This window comes from Chiloscyllium punctatum, chromosome 2 (assembly GCF_047496795.1).
Source record: "Chiloscyllium punctatum isolate Juve2018m chromosome 2, sChiPun1.3, whole genome shotgun sequence".
NCBI lineage: Eukaryota > Metazoa > Chordata > Chondrichthyes > Orectolobiformes > Hemiscylliidae > Chiloscyllium > Chiloscyllium punctatum.
The window spans coordinates 97,136,779-97,153,053 of NC_092740.1; the positions used below are offsets into that span (position 1 = coordinate 97,136,779).

Consider the following 16,275-nt stretch of genomic DNA (forward strand, 5'->3'; position numbering starts at 1 on the left):
GGTCCCCTAGGTGCCAGTTAATAAAATGTTTGCTGTAAAAAAAAACATAATGTCATGTGATAATCATGAATCTATCGAACAGTGAAGGGTTGATTCAAAGTATAGTGACAAAATTCTAGCATTAAAAAGGTCATTACCTTATCTATGTCGTACATTTCAAGAAATCTACAGGGGTTTGGTTTCTGCATCATTCCAACATTGTTCACTGTAACAAAATGAAAGCACTTATGTTTACTTTTAAATATCTAAAGGTCACGTAAATCAAGTGAAAATAGGTTTGCACATTTCCCAAATTTAATTTATGATTGCAGAAGATCACAAAATCATTCTTGCTCTCTGCAGCTCGTTATTACTTTACATCTGTTTCATTATTCTGCTTATTAAAGGTTCCTCAACAACTGTTTAATTTTTCTGTCAATTCCTGCTGAGATTTTGAAAATACCTGTTAAAGTAGAAAATGTCTCTCACTGATTTAGGAGGAATTACTGAGCTCAATGGTATGTAATAGCCTAAGAAACATACTGAAACACTGGGTGCAATACTTACATTCAATAATTTTCATTCAGTTCCATCTTGTAGCTATAATAATGATTGAAATCCAGCGCAATTCATCCAATAATGACACTTCCATTCTGAGAAACTTGTTATCTGGTTCAGGTTGGATGGGCACAGTGCCAACTACACTTAAGTAGTGTGACGATGCTGTCCTTTTAACAAGGGTATGTTGTCATTGGGTTTTTTTCAAGAGAGGTTGTAAAGTCAGTGGTGTCAAAATGGCTACTGGACCCTGCCTAAGTTAACAAACAAAAGTGGCCTTTAGGTTTTTTTAAAACACTTGCACAATGAAAGGGGAGTGGCCAGTTCTCCAGATCAGGGATTTTGTTTCCTAATTTAGTATGTTTTAGCAAGTAATCAAAAAAATTGTTGGGAACCTAGAGAAGCAGCTACAGTGAAATGAAGTCCCATGCTTGACTAACTCTTCTCTCTGAAATCTCTCCTGCCAGTAAGAATCTGTGTTTGAATTTACCTTTTGCTAAGGAGTGTGTTAATGGGACATAGCAGGGATTGGGGCAGCTCCTTAGTAAAATACGATACCGTATCAGTTGAGTTTTCAATTAGTTAAGTTACTCTAAATTCCGTTTTCTTTTGTTTGTGTTTCAAGCACAGTGGTAAATCTGTTTTGCTTTAAGCCAAATGGTTTGACCAGCAACATCACTCCTGGAATATCCATTTTACATCTGCTTTTTAATAAAAAAAAAGGTTTGGGTCTGGGCTACCTTCTTAAAATGTTTTGAGGGGTCTGGCCTGGTCCATAACAGATTGGGGGCTCTTGGCAGAGTTTATTCTAGACTTTCAATTTGGGATGAGGGTTGTTGGACTGAAAGGCAGCGAGTAGTAGGCATTAGTGTCTTTTGTTCCAAGTGTTGAATTCAGTAGGTTTAAGTGGTGCTTCATGTAGTAATTGCTGGTGGTACTTGGGCAACACCTTCCTTAGATTAGCTTGATTGAAGTCGCCAGTTATAATAAACAGGACCTCGGGGTGTTCCATCTCCAGGATGTTAATGGTGGAGTACAGCACATCCAGAGCTTCCTCAACCTTTGCTTGTGGCAGTATTTACACAGCAGTATGTACACTGTCTAATTGGTACTTAGACAGGGAAGTCAGCTTAAAAAGATAGAGGAGGTCAAAAATTCACTTCCTGAAGTGGTGAGAACGCGTATAGAAGAGCAGAGAGGTGAAACGGCAAGATTAGCAGCTGAAGTAGCTGCTGATTATAAGTTGGTTCATAAATCAAAGTTTGGCTTCCAACATCAATTTCAATTGTGAGGAATAGAAATTGGGGAAAAGAGAAATCCTCACAAGGGAAAGGTAGATCTCAGTGAAGGTCATAAGGATAACTTATAACAGGGTGAAAAGTAAACCTATAAAGGGGAAAGAGAAGCTAGAAAGCTCTGGTGTTTTCATTGCAGTACAGAAGGCCATATGAAATCATAGCATTGGTGGGTGTGGCAAAAGATCTGCCACCCTGCCCACCCACAGCATGGCCACATAAAATCACAGAAGCTGGCCTGCAAAAGACAGATCAAGCATGCCAACATACAGAACACACCCACAATGCCCCTGTTTTGGCCAACAGGCTAACAAAGAAACCAGACATGTCCAAGCTGCTCCCAGACCAGAGAATGCACTTCCCCAAGAGCCTTCACAGTAAAGCTCCCAGCACTGATTAGTACTGCGGTCCCAATACCCTAAGGACAGGATCATTTCCCATGGAAATCAATAATGCATAAACAAAGATGCAGACCGAGATACCCCAGAAGACTTCGCTTGCAGGAGGATCACAATGGACACACCTGAATGTCAGGAGAAGGGACATTTACACATATTCGCATGGATGGGAACTACAATGAAGAATCTTCTAGAAGACATTCTCATCCACTCAAGGAGCTGGCTGGAATATTCGGAAGTAGAGGGTGGAGGGGTGTGCAGGCCTGGCGGAGCGGAGACCGGGACACTAGTGTCATCCTTCACGGGTTTAGGGCGGTTAGGGCCGCTTTGTGCGCTAAAGAGTTTAAATGTGAGGCAGTTCGCGGGGTGGAGAGAGGACGTGGGTGGTTGTTTATTCGGCAGCAGTGGGGCCGTTAAGGGAGGGTGTGGTCAACTGTCATTAGGAGAGGGGGGATCATGATGGCGACGGACGAGGAGAACGGTATTGTGATTTGTTTTTGTTGTGGTGGGCGCGCAGTTAGGAATTCGGAAGTGATTGGAAAGTTCTGGAAGGCCGTTCTGTTGAGGGTGGGTGCAGAGTGGTAGGCCTTGTTTTTGTTGGCGCAGAGGTCAGCGAATAGCAGCTGGGTGAAGCCGCCATATTGAGAAGATCGGGCTGAGGCAGGGCAAGAGATTCTGGCCAGGTGAGTTCACCATCTTGAGAATTGCAAATGAATTGATACTGATTAACTTCCATTCAGTTTATTCTTGTTTTAATTGCTTTACAATTTTCACCATTGTACTGTACCTGCTTTACAATTATCACCTTTGGGTTGTACCCCTATAAAGCCTGCCTGCACCTTCTGTTTGGGGAAGAGCATTCTGGCCATCTGTGCAGAGAATCAGTTCTGTGTCAGCCTGGTCAATTTCTCTTCCACGATATCGTATTGTTTAATAAACTGCTTGTCAATTTCACCGCGATCCTAGTTTGTGGTCTCTAATTCATTGGGTTGAATTTCTTCTACGGTTTGGCATTAATTAGTAGGCCCTTTTAATCAACAGGGGAAGCGAACCTGACTTTTCAAATTGTGCCCAATTCAGACCTGGAGGCTAGCTTTGGATGTCTAGGGGGAGTAGCCACAATTCTAACCTACTGCGGCAGCATTTCAGTACAGAGCTGGTTTCCCTGCTGGAACGCAGCAGGCCAGTGAGCTCCCAAATTAGACCCAAATTGTGCCCATTTAGGCAGACGCGGAATTCGACTTGAGCCAGAGAGCAGCCATGTGCCTGATGCAGCTAGGGGAAAGACAGACCGGCAGAGATTCCTGTGAGACAGAAAGAAAGACCACCCAATAAATTCTCACTTAAAAGATGTAAAGATTGGGGAAATTGACAAAATTTTGTCATGTGGTTTGTACGGCATGTGTTGGTTTTCACGCGTTTGTTTTGCGGTTTCTAAGTGTTTGTCTGTGGTCTATCATCTCATGCCTGAGTGGTTTTATGATCATTCCTCTGTCTTGTGCATGTAGACTGTGTTAACCCAGCAGCCAAGAAGTTGTTTACATTGTGGTCAGAAATTAATTTGTCATGTACTCGATTGTTTATTTAACTCATGGTGACTGACAGCTTGGCTGTCTGGAGGCAGGTGTATTCACTGAATTTCTCGAAAATGGCATTCAAAGCCAGAATGGAAGGATGAAAGTCTACCCTCTGCCAGCAAGTGCCACCCGCAGGCACGTCGATGCCCCAGCTGCATGAGGACAATGGGTCATGGACAAAGAGATGATTAAGAGGCACAGTAAATATGTTACCTTCAAGACAAAGGGAGGAGATCCTCTTGTAACACCTGGGTCCCTGGCAGACACAGTGCACAAGGAAACAGGGGACATCCGATACGTTATCCCCTTCAATGGGGACCTGTACACCTGGTCCCACAGAAATTTGCCATATGGGGTGGTCCTTTAAATTGCGAGAGGGAATGGGGACCCCTCCTGGGCCACTGCCTACATGGTGCAGTGTCTGGGAAAATTCAGGGAAGTTGCAAAGCGACACCATCCCCCAAAGTGAAAGATCACTGCCAGAGCCCCCCTACCACCCCCAGTCGAGGCTTTGCCACCCTATGCCCTGCAGTACCCCAAACTGCCCCTACCACCTCCAGAATCAGACCTGCTGCTAGAGGAGGTGGCTGCATTCGTCACCACCCAGCCCCCGGAGGGCTTGCAGCAGGACACAGGGGCCACAAGGCGGCCTGATTCAACACTGCCACCAGACCTCACCAGAAACATCATGGTTACCAGCAGTGGAGCTGCTGCTGCCCCTAAACCAACAGGGCACAGACCATCAACTCCCTCACATCACGATGGGCTCCATTCCAATGGACAAGCCCTGGAGCCAAGCGGAGGTCTGGACATTGCCCAGACCCCTTCAAAAGGCCAATGCCATTCCACAATTGGCTACTGCAAATTTCGGCCATCTATAATTGCCTGCCCCAAGATCTACAGACCCTGCTGTATATTTCACATGGATCCCACTGGGGAACTGTTTGTCCCGCCAGAGAATTCTCTCCCCCAACCTGGGACTCCACTCAGGACCAGTAGCACTGGCTGAACAACACTGTAAAAGAAGCCATAAAAACCAGTGCTCGGCAGCATGCTGATTTTAGTGCTGTAACCCGATATCTGCAAAAGCAGATGAATCCCAACCAGACTTCATAGCCCATTTAAAGAGGTCTGGGATTGTTCAGCAGACATTCCGTTGTTAGAAACTCAACAACTTGCAGTACACAGTCTTGTAAACTGCATGTTGCTGGCCTTTGCCCAAATACATAAATCACACAACTTGACCTGGCAAACAACAGAATGGGGGGACACGTTAACAACATTGAACGACCTGGACAGAAACCAGCCAGAAAGGGATGTTCCCTCAGATTGCCCAACCAGACACACAGCATCAGGCCACCACAACGGCCCACAGGATGCCCAAGAGGGCAGCGCTGGAACTGTGGGAAAGTGGGACATTGGGCTACTGAGTGTGGGTCAGGAGCTAGGCAGGCTCACCCAGACATCCCCACACTTCTCCAGCACCCCACCCTCCGCCCCCCAACCAAGCACCGCAACAGACCACTGCCTTTCCAGTGGCAGCCTCGACAGACTGCATACATAATGTCAAACCCCTTTTCCCATAACCAGGAACCCAACTAGGGCTACCACATGAGAGAAGCTCTGAAGGCGGTTTCCACACTCCTCTCCCACTCTCTGTCTGAAAATCCCATGATGGATGCCGAGGTTGGGGGATGGCTCATTTCTTTCCTGGTGGACTCTGGGGCCACTCATTCATCTGCACCTCCCTCAGTGGAACTCACCCAGAGCTCAAAAACTGTCTGAACCATGGGGGTTTCAGGAATACCCACGGAGGACCCCCATGATCCCAGACACCGCCATCATCTCTGCCTCCTGCCCAATAGCCTGCCTGGGTCGCCAGACGCTGTGCAAGTTAAATGCCAGCATCCACTGCTCCCACAAGGACTCACACCCGAGATCCTGGAAGCCAACTATTCTATGCTGCTGGCAGCCATCTCCCACAGCCCCGAGCCCTCCGCCCTGGCTAATTTCTACTCCGCCTGGTGGTGCCCACCAGAATCTACCCACATCCTTCTTGACCCTCTCCTGGCTATCAACCACTCCTTCATTCCCCATGTTATCCTTCCTCCAGTGGATGATACTGAGAAGCCGTTTTGTCTGTCAATTTCCAGCCTGCAGGAACCAGCATCAACATTCACTACACTCATGGATTCACACCTCGAGCTCACTTCCCCGTGAATGATCACTGACAGTTACTTGGTCACACTGCAGAGTATTGCAGCAGAAGTGTAACAACCTGTAATGACCCAATGGCGGCTCCTCACATTCCCCCTATTGTTAAGAACCCGTGGCTCCCCAAAGACCTAGCAACCACGATAGCACAGCTCATGCACCACCACTACATTTCACAGCCCATGGGCGAGACATAGACCCCTTAGTAGAGGTTGCACAGATTGGACAAGACGAGTTCTGTGTGCCCCGCACTCCTGCATTACCGCAAGCTACTTTTACAAAACAGAGCCCAGGCGCTGCCCCCTGCTATGAGTGCCCCCTCTTATTAGCTAACCTCCCAAACTCACTGTGGGCACAGCACTCAAACCATACAGGTCAGGTATTGAATGCCCCACCCCTTACAGTTACACTCAGACAGGGAACCATCCTACCATCAGTATGACAATGCCCATTATCACCCGCAGCAGCAGGGGGGCTCAAACCAGTTATTGACTCACTTCTGCAACAGGGAATCCAAGTGCCCACAACCCACCCATGCAACATGCCCATCTTACTGATTCCAAAGCCTGGGTGACCAGAAAAATAGCACTTTATGGAAGATCTCAGGGCTGTCAATGCCATTGTTGTTCCCTGTTCCCCAGTAGTCCCGGACCAAATGCTATCCTGACCAGTATCCCCACCTCTGCCACCTGCTTCTCTGTAATCGACCTCTGCTCAGCCTTCTTCTCCATTAAATTGTCCTCTGAAAGCCAATACCTTTTTGCTTTTACGTACGGTGGCTGCCAATATACATGGACCTGGCTTCCCCAAGGGTATACAGAGAGCACAACAATTTATGTTGCTGCAGTACACCACACCTTGTCCACTCTCCACCTGCTGTGCTGTAGCACCCTCCTCCAGTATGTGGATGATCTGGTATTGGCTTCCAGCTCCACTGCTGCATGCATGCAGGATACAGCGGCTTTGCTCCACTGTCTGGCACAGGATGGGCACAAGGTGTCTATCAAGAAAATGCTGCTCTGTCAGCAGAAAGTCCAATATCTAGGCACTGTCCAAGGAACGGGTGGCAGCCATCATCCAACTTGCCCCAGCTGCCACAAGGACGGAACTGCTAGCCTTCCTGGGGATGGTAGACTACTGCAGGCACTGTATCCCTGATCACCGTGCACCCCTGCAGGAAACAGCTTCCCCCAAACAGCCGGCCAAAGTGAAGTGGACACCCGAAATGCAACGGGCATTCACTGAAATGAAGCAACAACTAATCTCCGCTCCTGCTCTGGGAGAACCAAATTACTCACAGCCCTTCTATCTTTATGTAACAGAGTCAGAAGGGTGCACATCCGGCATTTTAATGCAGTTTCATGGGAATCTCAGTCGCCCTGTTGCCTTTGATTCTGGACATTTCCCACCTGTTGGGAGGGGAATGCCGGCTGGTTTGTGCGCGGTGGCAGCAGCCACAGTAACAGTGGAAAAGGCCACCCTCATTGTGCTAGGTCACCAGTGTACTGTTTTGATCACACCAAAACAGTCTTCCTGCTGCTCAAATCAGCAGCAACTCAACATTTTACTACAACCCGGAAAACTGGCTACGAGGTCGCTTTGCTATCCAAGGCAAACCTCTCCCTACAGCGCACCTCAGCCTTGAACCTCACCATCCTTATCCCACTCACCCAGCACAATGCTGCGGATGACCATGACCAGGATATTACCCCACGTCCTGACCTGTCCAAGACACCACTACAAAACCCTGGCCTCATACATGACACCGATGGCTCTTCCTTCCGGCAATCAGACCAATGTACATTAACAGAATACGCCATCTGCACCCCCTTCACCACCCTCGAAGCAGCTGCATTGCCAGACAGGGCATCCACACAGGCTGCAGAGCTCTTTGCTCTCACCAGAGCCTGCATCCTGGCAAAGGGTAGCCCAGCCAACATCTACACAGACTCCAGATATGCCTTTGGAGTCAATCATGACTTTGGCACATTATGGAAGCAGAGGGGGTTCATCACCTCGGCAGGGAGACCACTCCAACATGCTGCACTCATTGTCATCCTCCTAGAAGCACTCCTAATATCCTCTGCCATAGTGATTTTAAAGTGTGCCTTCCACACCTCTGCCATTGATCCCATCACCCAAGGAAATGTTTCAGCTGATGCAGCCAGCCGGGAAGCTGCACTACACCCGGCCATTTATGTCCTGCAGACCCCCAGGGCGACAAAACCTCCAGAGTCCCCTGACCCTCTCGAAACGATCCGAGCAGCCCAACAGGCTGTCCCTCCAGAACAGAGGACCACTTGGAGCCGCATTGGGGCCGTACAGTCCCCCTCCCTATGGATTCTTATCCACCCTGATGGCCGCATCATCGGCCCGAAAGCCCACATAGACTTACTGGCACTGGTGGTACACGGAATTGGACACACAGGCAAGAGAGGCATGGTACATTCTGTCAGTCGTTCCTGGTACGCACCAGGATTCACTGCCGCTGCCCAAGCCCTGCTCTCACAGTGCCTCATCTGTCTACAGAATAATGCAGGGAAGCCCACTTACCAGCTCCTGAGGGGTCATTCACCCACATCTAGATTGATTTTGCCCACACGCCTCAGAAACAGGGATATAAATATGTTAAAGTTATTGTGGACATGTTTTCAAAATGGGTAGGCATTCCCCAACAAAAAAAGATGATGCCCTAACAGTGGTAAAGTGTCTCCTGAGGGATGTTATTCCAATATTTGGGGTCCCAGGGAATATAGAAATAGATGGGGGACCCATTTCACCTCAAAGCTTAATACTGCGATCAGTGAAGCCCTAGGGAGTACCCTGGAGACACCACATCCCCTTCCAGCCCCAGACAGCAGGAATGGTGATGCCCATGCTATTGCCAATGCCTAGTTGCCCTTCAGAAGGCGGTGGTGAGCAGGCTTCTTGAACTCCTGCAGTTCGCTTATTGTAGATTGAACCACAATGCCATAAGGGAGGGAATTCCTGATTTCAACCAAGTGATAGTGCAGGAACAGTGATATATTTCCAAGTCAGGATGGTGAGTGGCATGGAGGGGATCTTGCAAGGGGTGGTGTTCCTATGTTTCTGCTGCCCTTGTCCTTCTACATGGACATGGTCATGGGCTCGGAAGGTACTATCTAAGAATCTTCGATAAATTTCCGCAGTGCATCTTCTAGTTAGTACACACTGCTGCTACTCTGCGTTGGTGGTGAAGGGAATGGATGTTTGTGAATGTGATGGAAATCAATTAGGTTGCTTTGTCATAGATGCTGTCAGGCTACTTTAGTGTAGTTGGTACTGCACTCATCCAGGCAAATGAGGAGTATTCTCCCATATTCCTGACTTGTGCTCTGTACATGATGAATTGCCTTTGGGGAATCAAGAGTTGAGTTACTCACCATGTACTCCTAGCCTCTGATCTGCTCTTGTAGTCACTGCGTTTTATGTGGCCTGCCTAGTTGAATTTCTGGTCAATGGCAGTCCCAGGATATTGATAGTGGAGGATTCATGACGTTAACACCACTGAATATTAAGAAGTGGTAGTTAAATTGTTTCTTATTGGAGATGGTCATGGCCTAGTGTTTGTGTGGTGCGAATGTGACCAGCCACTTTCAGCCCAAGCTAGGGTATTGTCCAGATCTTATTGTATTTGAACATGGATTGTGTCAGTACCTCAGGAATTGAAAATGGTACTGAACATTGATGATTGCACAATGAACATCCCCACTTCAGAACTTATCTTAGAGGGAAGATCATTGATAAAGCAACTGAAAATGGTTCAGCCTCGGGCAGTGTTCTGAGGAACTCCTACTGAGATGTCCTGAAGTTGAGATGACTGACATCCAACAACCACAACCATGTCCTTATATAACAGGTATGACTCCAACCAGCAGAGAGTTTTCCCTCTGATACCTATTGATTCTAATTTTGCTAGAGATACTTGATGCCACACTCAATTGAATGCAGCCTTGATGTTAAGAACTCACCTCTGGATTTTAGCTTTTTTTAATCTGTGTTTGAACTCATTGACCCTTGTGGAATGCAGGCTGGGGGTTACTGAGCAGATTACTGTTGAGCAGGTGCTAATTGATAGCACTGTTGGTGACACCTTCCAACACTTTATTGATGATTGAGAATAGACTGATGGGGCAGTAATTGGCCAGGTTGGATTTGTCCTGCTGTTTGTGCACATGACATATCTGAGCAATTTTCTACATTTTCAGATAGATGCCACTGTTGTAACTGCAGTGGAAGAGCTTGGCTGGGGAATGTAGCAATTTCTAGAGCACAAGTCTTCAATGCAATTGCCAGAATATTGCCAAGGCCATAGCCTTTGCAGCATCCACTGCCTCCAACAGTTTCTTGAGATCATGTGGCGTGAATTAAATTGGCTGCAGACTGTTATCTCTAATGCTGGGAACTACTGGAGGAGGCCAAAGTAGATTATTCACTTTGCGCGATGTCAGTGGTAGGGAAGCTGCTGGAGAAGATACTGAGCATTAGGATTCATTCCCATTTGAAAGAAAATGGGCTTATCAGAGATAAGCAACATGGTTTTGTGCAGGGAAGGTCAAGTTTTAGCAACTTAATAGAATTCTTTGAGGAAATGACAAAGTTGATTGATGGGGGAAGGGCTGTCGATGCCATATGCATAGACTTCAGTAAAGCATTTCATAAAGGTTTGCCATCGTAGACTGATGGAGAAAGTGAAGTCACATCGTGTCCATGATGTACTAGCCATTTGGATAGAGAACTGGCTGGGCAGCAGGAGACAGAGAGTAGCAGTGGAACAGAGTTTCTCAAAATGGAGAACTGTGACCAGTGGTGTTCCATAGGGATCTGGGCTGGAGCCACTGCTGTTTGTGATATAAAAAAATGATCTGGAAGAAGGTATGGGTGGTCTGAATAGCAAGTTTGCAGATGACACTAAGATTGGTGGAGTAGCAGACAGTGAAGAGGACAGTCAGAGGATACAGCAGAATATAGATAGATTGGAGGGTTGGCAGTGAAATGGCAGATGGAGTTCAATCCCTGGGCAAATGCTAGATGATGCATTTTGGACGATTCAATTCAAGGTCAAACTACACAGTAAATGGAAAAGCCCTGGGAAAAACTGATGTACAGAGAGATCTGGGTGTTCAGGTCCATTGTACCCTGAAAGTGGCAACGCAGATCAATAGAGTGAGTGATCAAGAAGGCATATGGCATGCTTTCCTTAATCGGAAGGGGTATCAAGTACAAGAGTTGGCAGGTCATGTTACACTTGTATAAGACTTTGGTTCGGCCACATTTGGAATACCACGTACAGTCCTGGTCACCATATTACCAAAAGATATGGATGCTTTGGAGAGGGTGCAGAGGAGGTCCACAAGGAGGTTGCCTGGTAGGGAGGGCACTAGCTATGAAGAGAGGTTGAGTAGATTTGGATTATTTTCATTAGAAAGGCGGAGGTTGAGGGGGGACTTGATTGAGGCCTACAAAATCATGAGGTATAGACAGGTGGGTAGCAGAGTGGGGAACTCAGTTACTAGAGGTCAAATATTCAAGTTGAAAGGGGAAAAGTTTAAGGTAGATAGGAGTGGAAAGTTCTTTACGCAGAGGGTGGGGTTATCTGGAACACATTGCCAGCAGAGGCAGTAGAGGCAGGCACAATAGCTTCATTTAAGATGTATCTAGACAGATACATGAATAGGCAGAGACCAGAGGGATACAGACCCTTAGAAAATAGACGACAGGTTTGGAGAGAGGATCTGGATCAGTGCAGGCTGGGAGAGCCAAAGGGCCAGTTCCTATGCTATAATTTTCTTTGTTCTTTGTTCGCACATCTGGTTGAGGATTGTGGTAAATGCTTGAACCTTATCTTTTGCACTTTGGGTTTGGGTTCTTTCATTGTTCAGGATGGAGTTATTTGTGGAGCTTCTTCCTCCAGTGAATTGATTAACTGTCCATTACCATTCACAATTGGATGCGACAGGACTGCAGAACTTAGATCTGATCCATTGATTGTAGATTGTTTTATTTATGTTGACTTCCTGAAATTGAAACTTGCCAAACTCTAATGCAGTGCACAGGTCTCTGGGCTCTTTACAAATAACAAGGTCATTTTTATTTGATACTTCAGCTGTAACAACAGTTTGTGTCAGAATTTCATAATCTAGGAACCTTTTAAAGATACTTATTAAACTCCTCTTTAGGTTTTATGTCATTTTCTTAAATATGTGCACTTGCATTGCTACTCCAGAGTATCATAAATTTCACTATTAATTCTATCATATTGCTTCATAGTTTTAAGGCGCCCATTTAATCACTTCTTCATATTCTCAACTTGACGAGAGAAAACTCAAAACCTCTCAGGTGTTTCTTTTATCTGTGGTAACACACCAGGTTCAGTACATGATGAAAATATGAAGCCAATTTGACAATGCTATGTCGAGGCAGAATTTGATTATTCCAGATATATTTTCATATGCTAAAATAGCTGCAATTAGAACCAGCCCCAATAATCAAGTAAGGATTTATGTAATCAAACTTCCAAATCTGATCAAAAAATTAATTTACTTACCCAGGACCCCAATTTCAAGTCCTCTCAGATTTTCCTTGATGTGCTGGTAAATATCCCTTTTAATAAAGTTAACCTGAATTGTCTTCACTTTTCTTCCAGATGCTTGTTCTGTCAATACATAAAAAAGGCATTCAATTCAATTAACTTTTACAAAAAATGTCTTAGAAAAGTAACGTACTTACTTAGATATAACTAATTGAAACATTTCAGGATTATACATGTTGATATTTTTAACTTTTATTTTAAATCTTGTCAACTAATCATAGACAAGCAAGTGGAATTCAGACCTGGCAGCTGAAGACATAGTAGTAACATTTTAAAATACCTCATGCCAGGGAGGCAGGAAATGGATTGAAAACATGTGGCAGTCATAGTCATTAATATATATTGATCTTTATGTAAGTTCCTATTGAATACATTGAGTATTGAATATGCATCCATATTCTGGAAAATCAGTCCAAAATATTTATTCATATTTGTGGCAATCATTGTCTAACAATACTTCCATTCTTACAAAAATAACATACCATCACTTTCATAGATTCATACAGTGCAGACAAAGCCCTTCAACCCATTGAGCCTGTGCAGACATAACTGCCACTAATGGTGCACTAATCCCAATTTCCTGCACTTGGTCCATATCTTTGAAAGTTATGATGTTTCAAATACTCATCCAAAATCTTTTTTTTAAGATTGTAAGGTTTCCAGCTTCTGCTACCTTCCCAGATAGTGGATGCCAGGTTCCCACCACCCAATGAGTAAAGATATTTTTTCCCAAATCCCCTCTGAGTCTTACCCTTAAACTGTGCCCTCTCATGATTAACCCTTCAACCACGAGGAACAGCTGCTGTCTCTCTTCACCCTCACCATATCCCTCAATTTTATACACCACAATCATGTCCCTCCTCAGTCTTCTCTGCTCTGGAGAAAATAATCCAAATCTATCTGGTCTCTCCTTATAGCTTAATTTCTCCATGCCGGCAACATCCTGGTGAACCTCCTCTGTACCCTCTCTAGTGCTATCACATCCTTCCTGTAGTGAGGTGACCAGAACTGCACACAGAATTCAGCTGAGGCCTCACCAATGCTCTGTACAACTCCAATATAACTTCCTTGATTATACACTATGCCACAAGTGATGAAATCAAGTGTCCCATATGCTTTTTTAACTATCCTATTTACATGCTCTACCATCTCAGGAATCTATACATAATTACTGCAAGATTCCTCTGTTTCTCTAAGCTACCCAGTGTCCTGTTATTCGTTAAGTACTCTCTCATCTTGTTTCTTCTTCCAAAGTGCATCACCTCACACTTATCAGGATTAAATGCCATCTGCCACTGGTCTGCCCATCTGACCAATTCATTTACATCTTCTTGTAATGCACAACCATCTTCTTGGGGGTTAACCACTCTACCAATCTTGGTGTCATCTGCAAATTTGTTTCCCACTCCCCCCATTTTTTCATCTATATAATTTATGTATATAACAAACAATGAGGGTCGCAGTACTGATGTATGGTATGATAATATTAGAGCTTCTATCTACCAAAATTCTTTCTTAATGTTGGCCGATTTATTTTCTCATTATATCCACCTTATTTCAGTCACTCCAATACTTTGCTTCTCTCACATAAAAATATAAAATACAACTCGATATCAACTTAAAACATCCATTGATATTATTTTGTGACTTGTAACTTTGAATCTGACATGAGTGTCTGAATTCATATGCATGTTATCATTAAGACCACATGTTTCCACTGTAGTAACATCACCCAAAATGATGATAGCTGCCAATGGATTGTGCATGCAAGAAACTTGAATTTCATGCAATTGCCACTCTACAACTATTCTACCTGTTGTTTCTTTACATTCCCAGTACTGATCTCGCCATTTAACTATTACTAAAACAGTACTGTATTAATCCATCCATCCAATTTTATTTACATCCAGATTAGTGAACAGTCGATTTAGATAATATTTCACACTGGCAGCTCACTGACCAGCTTTTAAGGACCCTAATCAGGCTGACTAGACTCCTACAGGTATGTGTTACTTTTGGCACATCTGCACAATACATGCAACAGAGAAACAAATATATCCCTTATACAGAAGCATTAAAGTGGAACAGAGAAACAAATTTTAGATGTTCCTATTACAGGCAAAAAAAGATTTACAAAGCCTAAACAAAAGGAACATTACAATTTCTTCCTGTACTGTATGATCTCACCTCTAACTATGTTGTATGGCAGATTAGAAAGGTCATTAAAACAAGGCAACACAGGCACTAGCTTGTACTTGTAGAGGGATAGAATAAAAAGGTAGGATCATTATGCAAAATATTTATAGAACTTTGATTTGGCCAACTTAGAATTATGCATGTGATTTTGGTTTCTCTATTATGAAATAGGTGCAGAAGGATTAGATTAGATTACTTACAGTATGGAAACAGGCCCTTCGGCCCAACAAGTCCACACCAACCCGCCGAAGCACAACCCACCCATACATTTACAAGGACTAAAATGGATGCAGAGAAGATTTGTAAGAATTATTCCAGAAATGTGTGTCTATACATATTAAAAAAAGGTGAAGCCACATTGGATTTGGTACTGGGTGCTGAACCAGGCCAGGTGTTAAATTTGATGGTAGGTGAGCACTTTGGTGATAGTGACCACAATTTGGTTATGTTTACTTTAGTGATGGAAAGGGACAGGTGTATACTGCAGAGCAAGAGTTATAGCTGGGGGAAAGATAATTATGATGCAATTAGGTAAGATTTAAAATGCATAGGATGGGGAAGGAAACAGCAGGGATGGGCACAACTGAAATGTGGAGCTTGTTCAAGGAACAGTTACTGTGTGTCCTTAATAAGTATGTACCTATCAGACAGGGAGGAAGTGGTTGAGTGAGGGAACTGTGTTTTAATAAAGAAGTTGAATCATTGTCAAGAGGAAGAAGAAAGCTTATGTTAGGATGATTTGGAGATGCCGGGGTTGGACTGGGGTGTACAAAGTTAAAAATAGTGATCCACTATCACCTGATGAAGGAGCGTCGCACCGAAAGCTAGTGTGCTTCCAATTAAACCTGTTGGACCATAACCTGGTGTTGTGTGATTTTTAACTATGTTAGGATGAGACGTGAAGGCTCAGCTAGGGTGCTTGAAAGACACAAGTTAGCCAGGAAGGACCTAAAGAGAAAGTTAAGAAGAGCCAGGAGGGGACATGAGAAGTTTTTGGCAGGTAGGATCAAGGAAAACCCTAAAGCTTTCTATAGGTATGTCAGGAATAAAAGAATGACTAGAGTAAGATTAGGGCCAGTCAAGGATAGTAGTGGGAAGCTATGTGTGGAGTTTGAAGAGGTAGAGATATTTTTCATCAGTGTTCACCCAGGAAAAAGACAATGCTGTTGAGGAGAATACTGAGATACAGGCTATTAGACATAGATGGAATTGAGGTTCATAAGGAGGAAGTGTTATCTATTTTCACACTTGCCAAAATTGCTAAGTCCCTGGGCTGGATGGAATTTATCCTAGGGTTTTCTGGGACACTAGGGAGGAAATTGCAGAGCCTTTGGCTTTGATCTTTGTGTTGTCATTGTCTACAGGAATAGTGCCAGAAGACTGGAGGATAGCAAATGTTGTATCCTTGTTCAAGAGGGGAGTAAAGGCAACCCTGGTAATTATAG

The 16,275-nt window shown here is 44.6% G+C and overlaps 1 protein-coding gene across 3 annotated transcripts in view; it reads right to left on the reverse strand.

The window, feature by feature from the left end:
- Nucleotides 1-16,275, reverse strand: part of hsd17b3 (hydroxysteroid (17-beta) dehydrogenase 3) — an 89,576-nt gene that overhangs the window by 48,917 nt on the left and 24,384 nt on the right. For all 3 annotated transcript variants that reach the window (XM_072591791.1, XM_072591796.1, XM_072591786.1), the window contains 2 exons: nucleotides 12,590-12,697; nucleotides 138-205 (listed from right to left, as the gene is read on the reverse strand). In XM_072591791.1, coding sequence (XP_072447892.1) covers nucleotides 138-205; nucleotides 12,590-12,697 — 176 coding nt within the window. The remainder of the gene's footprint in view (nucleotides 1-137; nucleotides 206-12,589; nucleotides 12,698-16,275) is intronic.